Raw genomic sequence first — 16,554 nt, 5'->3', positions numbered from 1 at the left:
CAGACTAAATGAGATAATTAACGAACGACAGGTGAGCGGAATCATTAATCAAACACACTAGGAAACTGGGACAAATTACAGGGCACATAGGCAAACATGAACAGAACTAAAAAACAAAGAAACTAAGTCAAAACAGAACATATATGGGACACTATTGTTGGGACATATTATTATTAATATTATATAAAAAATAAAACTAATAAAGAAATATAACATTATAGTAATAATACTATTGTAGTGTAAAATAAAAAAAAAATGAACATGTAATAATAATAATAATAATCATTTTATTTTACAGAATAACAGTAAAATTACACTATTAATATTTATGGCTCTTAATATCTGTTTTCAAATGTTTAAACCAAAGAGCTTTTATTTTGGTGGAAAACCAAAGGGAGACCTTCAAGCGTCTCATTTGCTGACAAGAGATTTCAAATTTTGGAGCATGGAATTTGCTGTTGAAAGTATGAGTAGTATGAGTAATTGATTTTCAGCCCATGAAAAAGGGAGAAGAAAAATGTATAGTGTATACCTGGATGAACAAAAGTTACTGGGGGTATAAACATTTTAACAACCACTACTGTCAGTGAATTCAGTTTCATCAGAAGTGTCAGTCTATGCATTTCAGTTCCACATTCCAGACTACATGTGGGTGCAAACACTGCACAAGTGTCGTTACCAATGCAATGCTCTCAATCTCAGCACATATACCTCATACATAAAAAGGGAGACTTTTCATAGTCCTGAAAGAGCCTTGGGGCTCAGTTCAGTTCAAATCAATGACAAAGCATCTCAATAAAGTATGGGCTGACATAAGGGGGCTCTGTCAACTCACAACCATAAATATCATAAAGACTGGTCCAGTGGTTTCTGCCATGATGCTAGGGGCATTCTAAGTGGTTGCCAGGATGCTGCTATACAGTTCCTGAGTTGTTCCAAATAAGTTTTAATATGTTTCTGTGCAGTTAAAGTGTTCTGGGTGGTTGCTAGGTGACTCCAAGTCAAAAAAGTGCAAGACCGTGTCTTTATGATATTCTGGCTTCTAGATATGGCTCAGGTCCCTTCTTCAATATACACTGCCAATCAAAAATTTCACTTTCTTTCTTTATTCATTTTTGAAATTTAAGTATAGACTTGGTACTGAAGTACCACTACTTTTGACAATACTATAGGTGAGCATAAGAGACTTCTTAAAAAAAAAAAAAAAACCTTAACAAAATCTTACCGATCCCAAACTTTTTCATAGTAGTGTCTATACTTTTTGTTGATGAAGTTTTCACAACAAGCCACATAATTTGAGGTATCGTTTATGCCCACAGCACAAACATAGGGCTTTGTTCAATTCTTGACTTTGAAAAAGATAAGGAAAAGACAGTTTAAAGGGGTGGTTCATTGCGATTTCACTTGTGTAATGATGCTGCTTGAGCATAAACAGTATAAAGTATAAAGTTACAGCACTGGAGACACAAACGGAGATATTGTCTTTTAAAGAATTCTCTCTGGTAGGGACTACAACGAGCTTCTTCCCGGGTTGGTGACATCACTAACCCTAGAATTTACATAAACTCCGCCCCCGGGAACACGCAACAAAGGGGTGAGGCCATGTTACTGCATTACAGTACTTAACACAAATGCAATAGCATGTCATAAAAAGCAAGATGACAAAATGACAAGTTATAACCGTAATTAAACTAAACTATAACTATTCTATCTTCATGCAGCAAATATTCTCTAGCTCTGTAAGCATCTTACAACAGTTCTCACACGAGCGATTTATAGATTATCATGACAAAATATGCTAATCAGTGACTTTAAGAAAGTTAACTCCACATCAGCTACATAAATTCATCAACTAACTGTTCAGAAACGTCCTATTGCATTCAAAATGTTGTCACTTCTTCTTAAGCGTCTCCATCATTGTCTGACTCCGTTTTGAACATAAAAGGCTGAACAGTTTCTGACATTTTTAGTGAGTCTGCGTCTGCGTGAAGTAATGTGAGGTGCTGCTAAGTGCTAACACAACTCCGCCCAATTTTGAGAGCAGCAGCTCATTTGCATTTAAAGGGACACGCACACAAACGGAACATTTTTGCTCACCCTCAAAAAGTGACAAATTTAACATGCTATAAAAAATGATCTGTAGGGTATTTTGAGCTAAAACTTAACATACACACTCTGGGAACATCAGAGACTTATTTTACATCTTGTAAAAGTAGCATTATACCACCCCTTTAAGATGAGGTGGGTAATGTCACTCAGGGGCCATTTACACAATACCGTTTTCAACTGAAAACTTTTTATGCGTTTTGGCTGTTCATCTACACTACAATGGCATTTTGGGGGCCTTAAAACGCAAACTTTTAAAAACTAGTTTCAAAGTACACATTTTTGAGAACAATACCATTATCATGTCTGTGTAAATTACAAAAACTTAAATTTGTGAAAATGGTGACGTCATGCGCATGCGTATTGTGTGTTCAGTCTATAGGCGTAGTGTTTCTTTACAAAGTGACATTGCCAACTACTGGCCTGGCAGCATAGTACAGCATTTTTAGTTGTTTTCACGGATCCATGTGAACGAGGATCATTTTGAGAATGTTGTCCTCTGTATATGAAAACACAAAAGAAAACCTTTGTTTTTAGTACATCGTTGTCGTGTAAACGTAGCCTCAGTTGTCAATTAAGTAATTTCAATCAATCTCTAATGCAGCTAGTGATATAGTTGAACTCAATTCTCAATGGCCTTGAGGTAGTCAACAAATCTATCCAGCTGACTAAAGCCTTCAGGAGTCTTATCTCATTTTCACCAAGTAGGGGGTCCATGGTGTTCTATTTCCCTTTAGACTGTGTCTTATCTCTGTGTAAATAGATTCACATGCAAGGAGGGCACAATGAGAAAAATGGTGGAAGTAATTTTATTCATAAATCCATTAGTCCTTAAGCTGTGTATGGGATGTCCTCTCAAGTGACACTGGGAACAGACTGTCACTTCGACAAGTGTATCTATCGCACTCGCACTATGGAGGTGGTCTGGTCTATGGTCCCACTGTGCACATTAATTCCCACTGACCCATTGATTTATGAATGAATGAATGAATGAATGAATGAATGAAGGAAGGAAGGAAGGAAGATAATGTCTATATTCAGTAGACAACAATTGACAAGAAATACTGCATTGTCTATATTTCTACATGAATTCTCTGTAAGGCCTCTTCCTAATGCCTATTCAGTACTGTGATATTGATATAATTATTATCTAGATGATACACTGAGCTGAAGTGTAGGCTGCACAAGTATTTTCCTCTAGAGTACACACTACATCAAAATTCTATGTTGTTTTCAAAAGCATGCAGTGCAATCAAAAAAAGACATTCGGACAATGTACAAATCCAGTCAAATATTCTATTTCCAGGATTCTACAAGCTCTAAATAATTAATGAGCTCAGCAATCCTTTAAATCTCCATCAGCATCATCAAAGAGCAAAAGTTTCTTTATTTCACTTAAATTTTTTGAAAGACTCTGAAAAATAGGACAAGAGAGAGAGAGAGGAGTGTGGCTTCTGCTCCTAATTTTGGACGCACTGCTCTTATTTTTGCTAATTGCAGGTCTTCTAAACTGGGTTTCCATGCAGGCATATAGTGCACAACCACAACTGCCCAAACTCCACCCCAAAACCCTCCAAAATATAGACTTCATGCAGAAGACACTCCTTTAAAACCTACTCTAATGCAGACACCAGAGTATGTTTGAACATTGCTCATATTCCAGATTTATATTTAAATATCATATGATATTTATCATTGTGCCAACAATGATATCATTGTACACAAAAAGATTGAATTTCCATGCATACAGTGGAGTGCAACATTCTCATATGACACTTAAAAATCTCATGTTGAGAAAGAAACTCTAGTTTTTAACAACTGTAGACAGAGTCCCCCCAGCAGGTGTCAGCATGTACTGTATTATTGCTCCATATTTTGAACTACGCTACCCACAAGCCTATTCTGTTGCTTAGAATAGATAATAGAAACATGGATCTAATAAGCTAAGTCTCTTGGGTGGCGAGTTGCTAAGCACGCTATATTCCAAGAGCAAAAATCTTTCTTTCAAAAAACAACGGTGTAATTAAAGTGGTAACTCACAAGGAAAGCTTTATGGAGACTTGCAAGATTTTGCATGGAGAGCTCATGAACAATCAAAACGTGTTGCCTTAAAACATGTTTACCACAAAGGTTGCAAAAACCTGTAATATGGGTAATGTGTTGGGTTAGGTGTCCATGTTCTCAAAAAAAAAATATATATATATAATAAATAAAATAAAATAAAATATGGATATCTAGGGGGTGAAATAAGCATGCCAAAAAGGCCATCTGAGATGAGTAGCTGGGTTCACACGGTACGTTTTAGTTCTTCACGACTATTGCTTTAACAGACTGTATGAACATGATCCCCGCTGTAAGTCATGTCACACTTTAGGATCTCATTTGTCATTAATGTCAGACTTTAGACTGTAAGACGCGTTAAAAAACAGACACACCCAATAAGACTCGGACCGGAGTTTTAGATCTTCAATCCGTGACACGTTTGCTAGGTAGAAATGGCTAGCAAACGCAAGTGGAGCAAGCGTTGGTTTGTTGTTATCTCACTAATTGCGTCATCAGGTTCTGTGCTCCTATTGGTTTATGATTTGATGGTTGTCATAGGAGAACTCACTCTGTGCCTCAAAACGTCTGTCGGCGAACATGTCAAACTACTGATCAAAGACTTCAGATTTTGTCTCAGATGGCCAAATTGTGGCCAAAATCGTACAGTGTGAACTTAGCTTTAGTCACCTAAACACTCTGACAGAACAATATCCCAATGGTTTCTATGAATAGGGACACTTCTCTACTTATAGCACACTATTCACTGGACATGAAAGAATATTTGGGATGACACAAACAAGTTGAATATACACACTAAGATTATATCTTTTTCTGTTTTCATCAAGCAGTTATATAAGTTGTGTCCACTGCATTTTACTGTGAAACTCTTTATTTGATTAAAAAACACTATTTGATTAAAAAAAAATAATAATAATGCAATGTTGTTGTACTGATATGAATTGTTATATAGCCTACTTTATGTATGATACCGTTAAAAATGTAATAATTAAAAAAAAATATATATACATATATATATATATACAGTGGGTACGGAAAGTATTCAGACCCCCTTAAATTTTTCACTCTTTGCTATATTGCATCCATTTGCTAAAATCATTTAAGTTCATTTTTTTTCCTCATTAATGTACACACAGCACCCCATATTGACAGAAAAACACAGAATTGTTGACATTTTTGCAGATTTATTAAAAAAGAAAAACTGAAATATCACATGGTCCTAAGTATTCAGACCCTTTGCTCAGTATTTAGTAGAAGCACCCTTTTGATCTAATACAGCCATGAGTCTTTTTGGGAAAGATGCAACAAGTTTTTCACACCTGGATTTAGGGATCCTCTGCCATTCCTCCTTGCAGATCCTCTCCAGTTCTGTCAGGTTGGATGGTAAACGTTGGTGGACAGCCATTTTTAGGTCTCTCCAGAGATGCTCAATTGGGTTTATGTCAGGGCTCTGGCTGGGCCATTCAAGAACAGTCATGGAGTTGTTGTGAAGCCACTCCTTCGTTATTTTAGCTGTGTGCTTAGGGTCATTGTCTTGTTGGAAGGTAAACCTTCGGTCCAGTCTGAGGTCCTGAGCACTCTGGAGAAGGTTTTCGTCCAGGATATCCCTGTACTTGGCCGCATTCATCTTTCCCTCGATTGCAACCAGTCGTCCTGTCCCTGCAGCTGAAAAACACCCCCACAGCATGATGCTGCCACCACCATGCTTCACTGTTGGGACTGTATTGGACAGGTGATGAGCAGTGCCTGGTTTTCTCCACACATACCGCTTAGAATTAAGGCCAAAAAGTTCTATCTTGGTCTCATCAGACAAGAGAATCTTATTTCTCACCATCTTGGAGTAATCCATGCGGGCTTTCATTTGTCTTGCACTGAGGAGAGGCTTCCGTCGGGCCACTCTGCCATAAAGCCCCGACTGGTGGAGGGCTGCAGTGATGGTTGACTTTCTACAACTTTCTCCCATCTCCCGACTGCATCTCTGGAGCTCAGCCACAGTGATCTTTGGGTTCTTCTTTACCTCTCTCACCAAGGCTCTTCTCCCCCGATAGCTCAGTTTGGCCGGACGGCTAGCTCTAGGAAGGGTTCTGGTCGTCCCAAACACTTCCATTTAAGGATTATGGAGGCCACTGTGCTCTTAGGAACCTTAAGTGCAGTGGAAATTTTTTTGTAACCTTGGCCAGATCTGTGCCTTGCCACAATTCTGTCTCTGAGCTCTTCAGGCAGTTCCTTTGACCTCATGATTCTCATTTGCTCTGACATGCACTGTGAGCTGTAAGGTCTTATATAGACAGGTGTGTGGCTTTCCTAATCAAGTCCAATCAGTATAATCAAACACAGCTGGACTCAAATGAAGGTGTAGAACCATCTCAAGGATGATCAGAAGAAATGGACAGCACCTGAGTTAAATATATGAGTGCCACAGCAAAGGGTCTGAATACTTAGGACCATGTGATATTTCAGTTTTTCTTTTTTAATAAATCTGCAAAAATGTCAACAATTCTGTGTTTTTCTGTCAATATGGGGTGCTGTGTGTACATTAATGAGGAAAAAAAATGAACTTAAATGATTTTAGCAAATGGCTGCAATATAACAAAGAGTGAAAAATTTAAGGGGGTCTGAATACTTTCCGTACCCACTGTATATATATATATATATATATATATCTTTTATGAATTTATTTGATACCTGCAAAAAAAAGTCTTTTTGATGACAAAATTGGATTAAACCATAAATAATGATTTTGGAAGAGGAGGAAAAAAAGTATTTCATAGTGCCCTCCTAATTCATTGATGACATCATCTTGTCATGTCCTATTACATGAACGGTTATATGCAGGACTTCTGCCCAGAGATCACAGAATCTTGGGATAGACATCAGAGAAGTCAAGTGTCAAATGTATCTGTATAGCGCTGTTCACAATATTGTTTCAAATAAGGCTTACAGAAAACCATGATGTTAATGTTTATGATATCTTAATATCTTTATGCCTTATTGTTGCATTTAACAGATTAGATCTGGGCTATAATATTGTTTAAAGTTTGCGATGAATCAAGCTGATTTGTTTTTCTTCAAAGGTTATTATTGCAAAACTACTACAATCAAAGGAGAGCATCTGAGGTACATCCCACCCTGTGCTTAGTGGACTGTTCTAAGCTCCATCATCTCCTAAGTGATATTGCCAAACAGTAAATACACCATAGACACAATTAAGCACCTATGGGTTCTCTCTGTTTGTTAAGAGAAAGAAGAAGGAGGAAGTATGACAACCTTATAGAATGAGTTTCCAAAAGTGCTGGTTTGGCAGTTAGTCTCAGTGATTTGTACCATATCCTCTAAAAGATGGATAGATATTGACAACGCCATAAAATATTTAGAGCATGTGAGGTTGTGGGATTTCCTGAGAAGAGAATTCAAAATTGACCCACAGTTTCCTGAAGCATTCACTCCTTTTCAATCTGGAAAGATTGAAAGCTCATGACAACAGATTCATCATCAAGGAAGAGTTCTCACAGATAACTTCATAGCACTACTGCATGATTAAAAATATATGCTGATGAAGTGGTGAAAATTTTATTGCATTAACTCTACATACAGCTTCTGAAATATAATAGTATATCAACCTACTTTCTGTCTTCTCAGCTTTAATAAGATGCATCATTGCATCTTCACACATATAACATGCGACAGTATGTGCAGATGGATGCGCCATGTTTTGAACCGATTTGCTCTCTAGGGTATCTCAAGATTTGCCAAGACATCGGCTCTGTTGAAAGGGAGTTGGAGTGTCTCCAAAGAAGCACCTTGATGAACAGGTGCCAAGATAAGGTCTTATTTATAAAAATAAAAAAAGAAGAAAAAACAAATAAAAAAACCAAACATTATGTCTGAAAGGAAAAAAATTGTTGGCCTTCTTTACTGTTTCAAATGTACCCTTTTTTTAAAGAAGTTGCACAGTTTATAACATCCATCCATCCATCCATCCATTCATCTCTAGACATCTAATTACCTCATGTTTATTAGATTTGAGGTCTTCTATATGCTATTAGTTACGCACTTAAAAGTTAATAAAATAACCTTTAGCATATATAACCTCATTTAAAATCTATCTTTCTTTTATGGGGAAACAGACCACAAATATTAAGTCATCTTGTACGCATGGGCCTACACAATTTTTTTTGTTGAATAAAATGCTATCAATAACATCCCCTAAGCCCAAAAATCATAAATTCCACTGTTCTTCGAAAATAGCAAGTAATACATAATGCTTTGTCACTCTGTCTTTTGTTGTGATTTGTTATTTTATTTTATTTTATTTTATTTTTTATGAGTAAAATAAGCTCTGTAGTTTATAAATTACACACTGTAATACCTGGAATGTAAATACCTCAAAAGAAAAAACTGAAAAAAAAGTTGCTACCCAAGGACTACCACAAATATTTAATTGATAAGTTTATATGTTCTTGATGAATCAAACTACAACTTGCATTAAAAAAATCAGCAAACTGTAAAATTTACATTTGAAGTATGACTTTTTGTAAAACAAAATGTGAAAGACTGTTAAACTAATGCCAACCACAGACCAACATTGAATCAAAACAGCTTTTCTAAAAAAAAAATAATTAAATAAAATTTCCCAAGGTGAAATTGGACATCGTAATTGAATAGTAGTATAGGCTCCTGATTTGATTACTTCCACCCCAACTTCCTGTTTCAATAAGAAGTACAATAACACAAGAGGGAAAACTTGTCAAACCTTTTCAGTCTTAAAGAAACTACAATCACCCAATGTTTCATTTTGTAAAGAAACAATAACTTGAATGTGTGTTGCTTAACTGAAACATGTGGCATTGAGAAGAGGAAATCATATAGGCAAATTACTCTAACGGCCTCTTAACCACACCGCAGCATACCATAGAGGCATCTGAGGCCTCAGCCAATGAAAACATAGAACCCAGCAAGGACACTTATAGCTCAGGGAACCAAAGACCAGTCCATGCTCACTAGTTACTCACAGCAGACTGAGCATATAGAATAATCTGGCAGATGTAAGAACTGCTACATCAGTGTGAGATGAAGATATTTATTGCTATAAAGGCAATTGCATAGGCTACATAAGAGCATGAACAAAACATTATTTTAAAGCACACCAAATCCAGCATTTTACACAAAGAAATTCCAAATCCAATCCCAACAAAGACACTGAAATAGACTGTAAGCATGCAATCTATTTTGAAATAGGACATCATCATGGGTAATCAACAGTGAACTGTATTTGAAACGTTAATCAAGAGCATATGAGTGGCACAAATCCAAATGCAATCCCTATGACGCTGTATTACGCAGTAACACAACAAACTGCACAGTCACAGCAGGTATCACAGAAACATCACTTACAAATCCCTGCAGAGAGGATCTGCAAGGCCATTATTCCTTATCCGAAGCATCCAGCAAAAATCTCCCGCCATAAACACACTCAGCAGCTGTAGTAAGGCCAGGCTTGATGAAACCAGGGCTATAATTTCTCTGCTCCCTTCCCTTTCACTGCCATCTTCCCTTCTCATCTCCTACAGTCAATACAAGGGGCCCAGCACGCAGCTCTGTGACAGAACCCATTATGATCTCATGGTTTGCCATTGGGCGAGGGCTATTCTCAGTATGATCTGATTGGTTAGTGAAGTGGTTGGGGGCAGGGCTGATCAGATGGTGGTGATCTGAGCACCAGAGACATGGACCCAGCTGACTTGCATGGATGCTTTCAAGGAAGAGGCAGCAGTGTCATGTGCTTATAGGTCTTGTGTGAATGTTTCACTGGAAGATAATAAATTAATGTATTCATTTATTCATTCATTCTTGGAAGAAAACAGAAAAACAAAACAGACATATTTAAAGGAATCTCAAATATTCATGCTCAAATTTATAATGATATATTATAATTTATAATTAAGTTTGGTATTTAACAAGATTCCAGATGCTGAACAAATTGTGTTATATCACATTTAACTGGATCATGCACAGTTATCGTAATTTTACTGCTAAACAGAGAATAAACTGATACATACATAAATAATGCTATTAACTATTTAATTGATATACTGTATATTACATTGACATGAATATGCTTATAATTTGAACACACCACTTTAGAAGGTACTCTGCCACCCTTTTACATCCATTAACTGGAAATTGATCTATATTACATTAGCAATGCCAAACAGAAAGAAATTATCACCACAAAACTGGAATACACTGCCAAAATGCCAACATTTCAGGGAATAAGATAAGCAGGCTTGATATTCCATTCTAAGCACAATTCCAAGCAAACTCCTTGGAGGACAATTATATTGCCTGTTTACGTTGAGTAAACACACTAGAATTAGCCCACACTGCGCTAACTGCAGGGTGCTATGTAAACAGCAGGCAGGGTCATTTACATAATGCAATTTCATGCATAAACTGTCCAGTAACACTTTCAGTAAATATCTCAGTATTTTCAGCCTTAAGGAAGATTCTGGAAAACAGGAGAGTGTAGTATATAGATAGCCTATATGATTGAAATCTAAGATGGTGCAATGCATGAAGTCAGCATGGGGTTATTACTGGCAATCTAACACATACTGATAAAAGTGGGGGTATATACTGACCATCAGACAATGATATTTTAATTGAATTAGACACCGGAAAGGGACACTTCTGAGTTATGATCAGTCTATTGATGTAAAATTACTGCCTGAAGAAATGTTACATCAGCTTTGATATGAATGCCATTGGCTCTTCTGTGTTTTTGCAATAAATTACTGTGACTACACTTTTATCTGCCTGACACGTTTTACATATTTGAAAAGTGTTTAGATTTAGGATAGGGATGGGGTTAAGTGTTCAAGAATATCTATGCAAATATAAATATATATGCAATCAGCCCAGACCAGTGTAACTGTGTAACAGTGAACACAAGCACAAACAACTGAAGCAGAGGGCTTACATACACACAGGATAACAAACTAAATACAGGTGGGATCTAATTAATGATTAACCAAGGTAAGACAAACTAGTGGTGGGAAACTGAGAACAAAGGAAAACTAACTAGATAACAAAGGCAGAAACAAGAGGAACTGAATGCAATGAAAATGAAACCAAAATTAAGCATAACTGTGACAGAACACCCCCTCCCAGGAAGGCACAACCTTGTGCCGTAAAAGTCCAACTGAGGGTGGAGGGTGGGAGCTTGGGAGGCAGACAAGGGGCCAACGAAGGAGGAAGCTCCGGTGGAAGGAACCAGGTGGCGATGATGGTGGGAGGAGCCAGGAGCAGAGGTAGCCAGGTAGTGATCCAGAGCACAGCCAGGATGACAGCCCACGAAAGAGTCAATGGAGGGAGAAGCCATGGTGGAGAATTGGCTTACAACACCAGGGGGACGACTGACGGAGATGAAGCCGATAGTGGACCCCAGGGCGCAGACGGAGAGCAGATGGGACCGGGCGACACTGATGTTCCTGGAGGCCGAGGTGGAGCCACAGCAATGAGCGTCCGAGGTGGAGCCAGGGTGCCTGAGGACCAAGGTGGAGCGGGAAGGGAAGGCGAAGCCCTGTGGAACTGAAGGGGTGGAGAGACGGAGCACAGTGAATGGCTTGTAAGTCTGTGGCGCAGGCAGGGTAAAGTCTGACCAAGGAGAGCCGGAGAGACAAGGGAGGATGATGGTATCTGGTGGAGCCGAGGAAGGGAGAAGCCAAGGTGAAGCCGACAGGTTGATGGACCAAGGTGGAGTGACAGGATTAGCGTCTGGAGGCAGAGCCGGGGGATCCACTTGCCTGGGTGACACTAGTCTCAGCCTCAGACGTCACGCCCACGGACCGTTGACTTAACATCAGATGCATATGGCACACTTATCTGGAAACACTTCAGGAGTTTCGAAGTCATCATCTGGTTGGTTGAATAATTCTACAGGATGTCTGGGAGACATGTGTGTCGCATTCTTTAATGGTCCGCTTGGAAACAAATGCCGTGACACCAAACCCCTTCGTAGAAGAAGAACACCATGTTTACCATGTTTACAACTGTGACAACGAGCGCTTACCAGGATCAACTTAATGCTGGATTTTCAAAAGTATGTGAAGTTCACGGCTCCATTGTTGCAGTAAACTTGCAGAACGTTCTTGAATTAATAATTTATTAGATGCATGCCGGTCTGTTATTGTAGGGACATTTTCACACCCCTAAATCTGACGCGAAACAAAACGAACTGTGATTGGTTGCGTCACATGTCAGTCAAACGTCTTCTTGGGCGGTCCTTGGCCAATGAAAGCTGCGATAGAGTCCAGACCTTCTGCCATCAGTCTGAATTTCTGGCTACATGAGACTAGGGTGACACTGGAGGCTTATCCAACAGAATGGTGTTAGAGGATAAGTCGAGGGGCTGAAAGGAACCAGCAGAGGCCGGGCTGACGGACTGGCTGAATCAGGATGTGGAGGTGGGAGAGGGAGGCTGGGTGGGATCAACAACGATGACATAGATGATACAGGATGACGAAACATACTTTATGCTGGGCAGGACCAGTGGTGAAGAAGACACAGAAGACTCAGAGCTGGTCAAGATCAGCATCAACAATGAAGACACAGAAGACTTAGAGCTGGGTGGGACAAGTGGCAATGGGAGATTCAGCAGAATGTTCATATTCATTTCTTCAAATTAACCAGCAGAGGTCAGAAACAGCTTACCCTCAGTGGTGGGATGGTGGGCGGGGATTTCCTCCTTACCCTCGAACTCCACCAGTAATCCCACGACGACACATGTTGAAGCTGGCTCACACACCTGGTCAAACTCACTGTGGGGCTCAGGCTCCGGGGCAAAGGTTGGCTCAGTCCTCATTGTAGGCTCTGGCTTGTTCCTCGCAGCAGGCATAAGCTCCCAGTCTGTGGTGGGATCTGGCTTAATGTCTGTGTTAGAGGTTGATGACAGGTATTGCCCTTGGGCATCAAGAAGCAGATTTCATCATCCAGCCTGCACCTGAAGCCCTCAATCAGGGTTACGTCGTTACACCTCGCTCGGTGGCAGATGTTAAAAAATTCCTTCACAAACTCCTCTAGATTATGGCCACCCTGGAACATGAAGATAATGGCCCATCGTGCCGTCGTATGTTGCTTCATCTATGTTGATAGATGCAATATCCATATTTGGAGGTCTGGTGTTCTGTCACGGGTGGTCCAAGAAGAAGATGAAGAAGTTTTTTTCCCTGGTTCAAAAAACGCTGTATTATGCATGCCAGACAAGTTTTTGGTGATGTCACTTTGTAAAGAAAGACTACGCGCTGCACATATGCATTCTTATACAGAGCTCTCGCGCCAAACACGCGCATGCCTATCCAACTTATCTCGCACAAAAAACACCTTACTTCTGAGTTGAAAAATAAGGTGGATAGACTAAACATGTAATACACATGTGCATGAAGTCAGATTTGTGTTTTTGCAGTTTACACAGAGTTTTCAAAAACTTGCACTTTGAAACCCATTTTCAAAAGTTTGCGTTTTCAGGCCATCAAAATGCCGTTATCGTGTAGATGAACGGCCAAAACGCATAAAAAGTTTTTCATTTTTAGTTGAAAATGGTGTTGTGTAAACAGCCTCTATATACAAACAGGTGGAATCTAATTAATGAGTAACCAAGAAGACAAACTAGTGCTGGGAAAATGAGAACAAAGGAAAACTAACCAGATAACAAAGGCAGACATAACAGGTACTTAATGCAATGAAAATTAAACCAAAACTAGCATAACTGTGAAAGACTGAATGATAAAATCAAAGGGTGCTTTAACTAAGTCTTAGTTCTGGGGTGTGCACAATTATGCAGTTAGTTATTCCAAGTTTTATTTTTTTATTTTATTATTATTATTATTATTACGTTAAAGGTGCAAAAGTTCTGATAAGATTTATTTTTGTTTATTTTTTTTACATCACAAAAACCAACTGTTCTAACAGGGGTGTGTAGACTTTGTTTGTTTGTTTGTTTGTTTGTTTATTTATTTATTTATTTTACATCTGTTTTGTCACCTCCACTGATATCTGCCAAAAACATAAAACATAAACGTGAAATTTAATGCATATGTTGCCACAGTGAACACTCATTTTGACAACAAGTTGAAATCTATTTAATTGATTGACAGTATGAAAAAATGGTACATCACACACACCCTTTATCTAAATACTCTGCAACAGAGTTGAGTACCGATTAAATGTGAAAGTACCATGGACTCTCCTCACCTGAACCATCCAGGGAGGAAGAATTAACTGAAGGAACCATTATTTTCTGCTTCAGACTCTGGTAATTCCCATGATCTTACCGGTTTCATACACTGTTAATTAACTCCCTTCTAACTCTTTCCAAATCTGACAGATCTTGTCCATTTTTTTATTTAGTTATTGGACAAGAGTTTGGCTTTAAAACGAAAAATAAAAAGAAAGCTTTGTGGTCCAATAATTGTTTCTATTAAACAGCATCTGAAAACTATGCTACCTATTGGTTATACGCAAGCCCTATTTTAGAGGCAACCTGGAAAATAGTCCACTTGGACTAGGTCAGCTATTTATAAATGCTGTTGAGAAGATGTCTCTAGCCGGCATGGCCAAGTATTCTGGTCAGTTCTTGTTCTTTATACTTCCTTCCTGCTCTTCACTGTGCTTCTAGCTAACAGCAAAACCTGCACATTTTACCATTAACTGAACAGTTGCCCTCGCATAAACAGCAAGTACCTTGCTTTTGGAACATTCAGCCATTCAGAAATGTTCTAACCTCGGATAACCACAAAAGTATTTTGCACTAACTTCCTGTACCCTTCAAATTGCTTTATATGTAAAACTAAGTGAACTACAAAGTTCTTTTAAAACATCAACACATCATTGTATAGGACTTAAAGCTGGTTTGGACAGAAGCCTGCCAGTATGTTTGGATGTGTATGTGTGTATCCATCTGAAAGAGGTGTTTTAAGGTTTTGGGTACTAAAGAACCCTTGGAGCCTTCAAGTTTACTCTACTGGCCAGCAGCTATGGTGGGACTGATTGGTGGTGATGAGCATGTCGAGGACTTTGGCAGACAGCACAAAGACCCCCCCTGGAGATGTCCATTGTGCGAGTGACTCCCTCCGGATCTGAGAACGTACCAGATTCCGGCACATCTCGGCATGGGTCTAATACACTTCAGTCTCCAATTAGAGAAAGAGCAATCTACTGCTGGGAACAGGGCAGAGCTCACTTTCCTACAGTCAGCAACCTAAAACTTTATTTGCTAGGTTTTAGATTTAAAAATGTTTCCTCATTTGTTGTTATGAGTTTATGTTATTTAGTTATAATTAACAGAAACAAAATTTTTGAAGACTTGGCTACATTGATTTGGATTTGTCCTGTGGTTATTACTGTAGTTTTGAGGTTCAGTAGTTATTAGAGAGCTGATTAGGAAAGACACAGCTTGAAATGAATAACAAGTTGGGGTCCCATATGAAAGGTGCCGTAGGGGATGAACGTGAGAAACAAAGACATGTTGTATACCCCCAGTTATTTTTAGACACACTTATTGAACTGATTTAGATTATGCCACTCACAAAATTTTTTCCATGCACCTTGACCGACAATGAGATAAACAGCATAGCTCATATAACCAACATGGCAAATTCTACACTAACCCTGTATTTTTTGCATTTTGTTTTGTATTACATTCGGAAGTGACCCACAACATGGCAAGAAAATAATGTCATGCTAGAAAGCAAAAAAAAAATAAAAATAATAATAATTAATAAGGCTCCAGAGCACAATAAAGACAGAGAACCAGATATTAACTGTGTCGGCTGGCTGCGGAAGATATTATCTTGGGACGAGCAAATGTTCAACTAATATTAGACATAACTGGGTCAAGTATAGTTACTTCCCAAATGTGTCCTAGAACCTCCTGACTGCCTGATTAAAAAAAAAAAAAATGATCAATTTCCTAATATAAAGATCTGATTTCCTAGAAAGAGTTCAATCTTTTGCAGACGTAGCACATATATGTGACTTTTAGTACAGTAAAATAATCTAGTTCAAAGATCTTAATCTAGATCAATCATCTTCAGCTTCAATTTAGTTGCATTTGTAATTTAAAAAAAAGGGGGGGGGGTCTAAGGCCATTTCATGCATTCTGACTTATTTACACTGTTAAAGAGTTGGATTTTCATGCTAAACATGGCCAAAGTTTCAAAAAACTAGTTGGACGTATGACAGAGTATTTCTCTGCCAAAAATACTCTTCCAATTTTTCACAGATTTCGGACAGTTTTTTTCGAGTATGGCCCTTTATAACGTAATAAAGGGCGGAATTCCTTGTACGGGCACTTCTCCCGGAAGAACGCACACATCGACCAGAGCGAGA

General features: G+C 38.6%; 1 protein-coding gene across 6 annotated transcripts in view; it reads right to left on the bottom strand.

Moving 5' to 3' along the window:
* The window catches only part of triob (trio Rho guanine nucleotide exchange factor b), a 174,738-nt gene that overhangs the window by 135,466 nt on the left and 22,718 nt on the right, over positions 1-16,554 (bottom strand). The window contains exon 1 of one of the 6 annotated variants that reach the window (XM_051865399.1): positions 9,562-9,735. The exons of the other annotated variants lie outside the window; for them this stretch is intronic. Coding sequence (XP_051721359.1) covers positions 9,562-9,592 — 31 coding nt within the window. The 5' untranslated portion in view covers positions 9,593-9,735. Of the gene's footprint in view, positions 1-9,561; positions 9,736-16,554 lie in introns of those variants that run through there. 6 annotated transcript variants of the gene reach the window in all.

Source organism: Ctenopharyngodon idella, chromosome 16 (genome assembly GCF_019924925.1).
Source record: "Ctenopharyngodon idella isolate HZGC_01 chromosome 16, HZGC01, whole genome shotgun sequence".
In the NCBI taxonomy this organism is placed as follows: Eukaryota; Metazoa; Chordata; class Actinopteri; order Cypriniformes; family Xenocyprididae; genus Ctenopharyngodon; species Ctenopharyngodon idella.
Note: the sequence above shows the minus strand (reverse complement) of the source record. Positions and strands in the feature narration are given on the sequence as shown.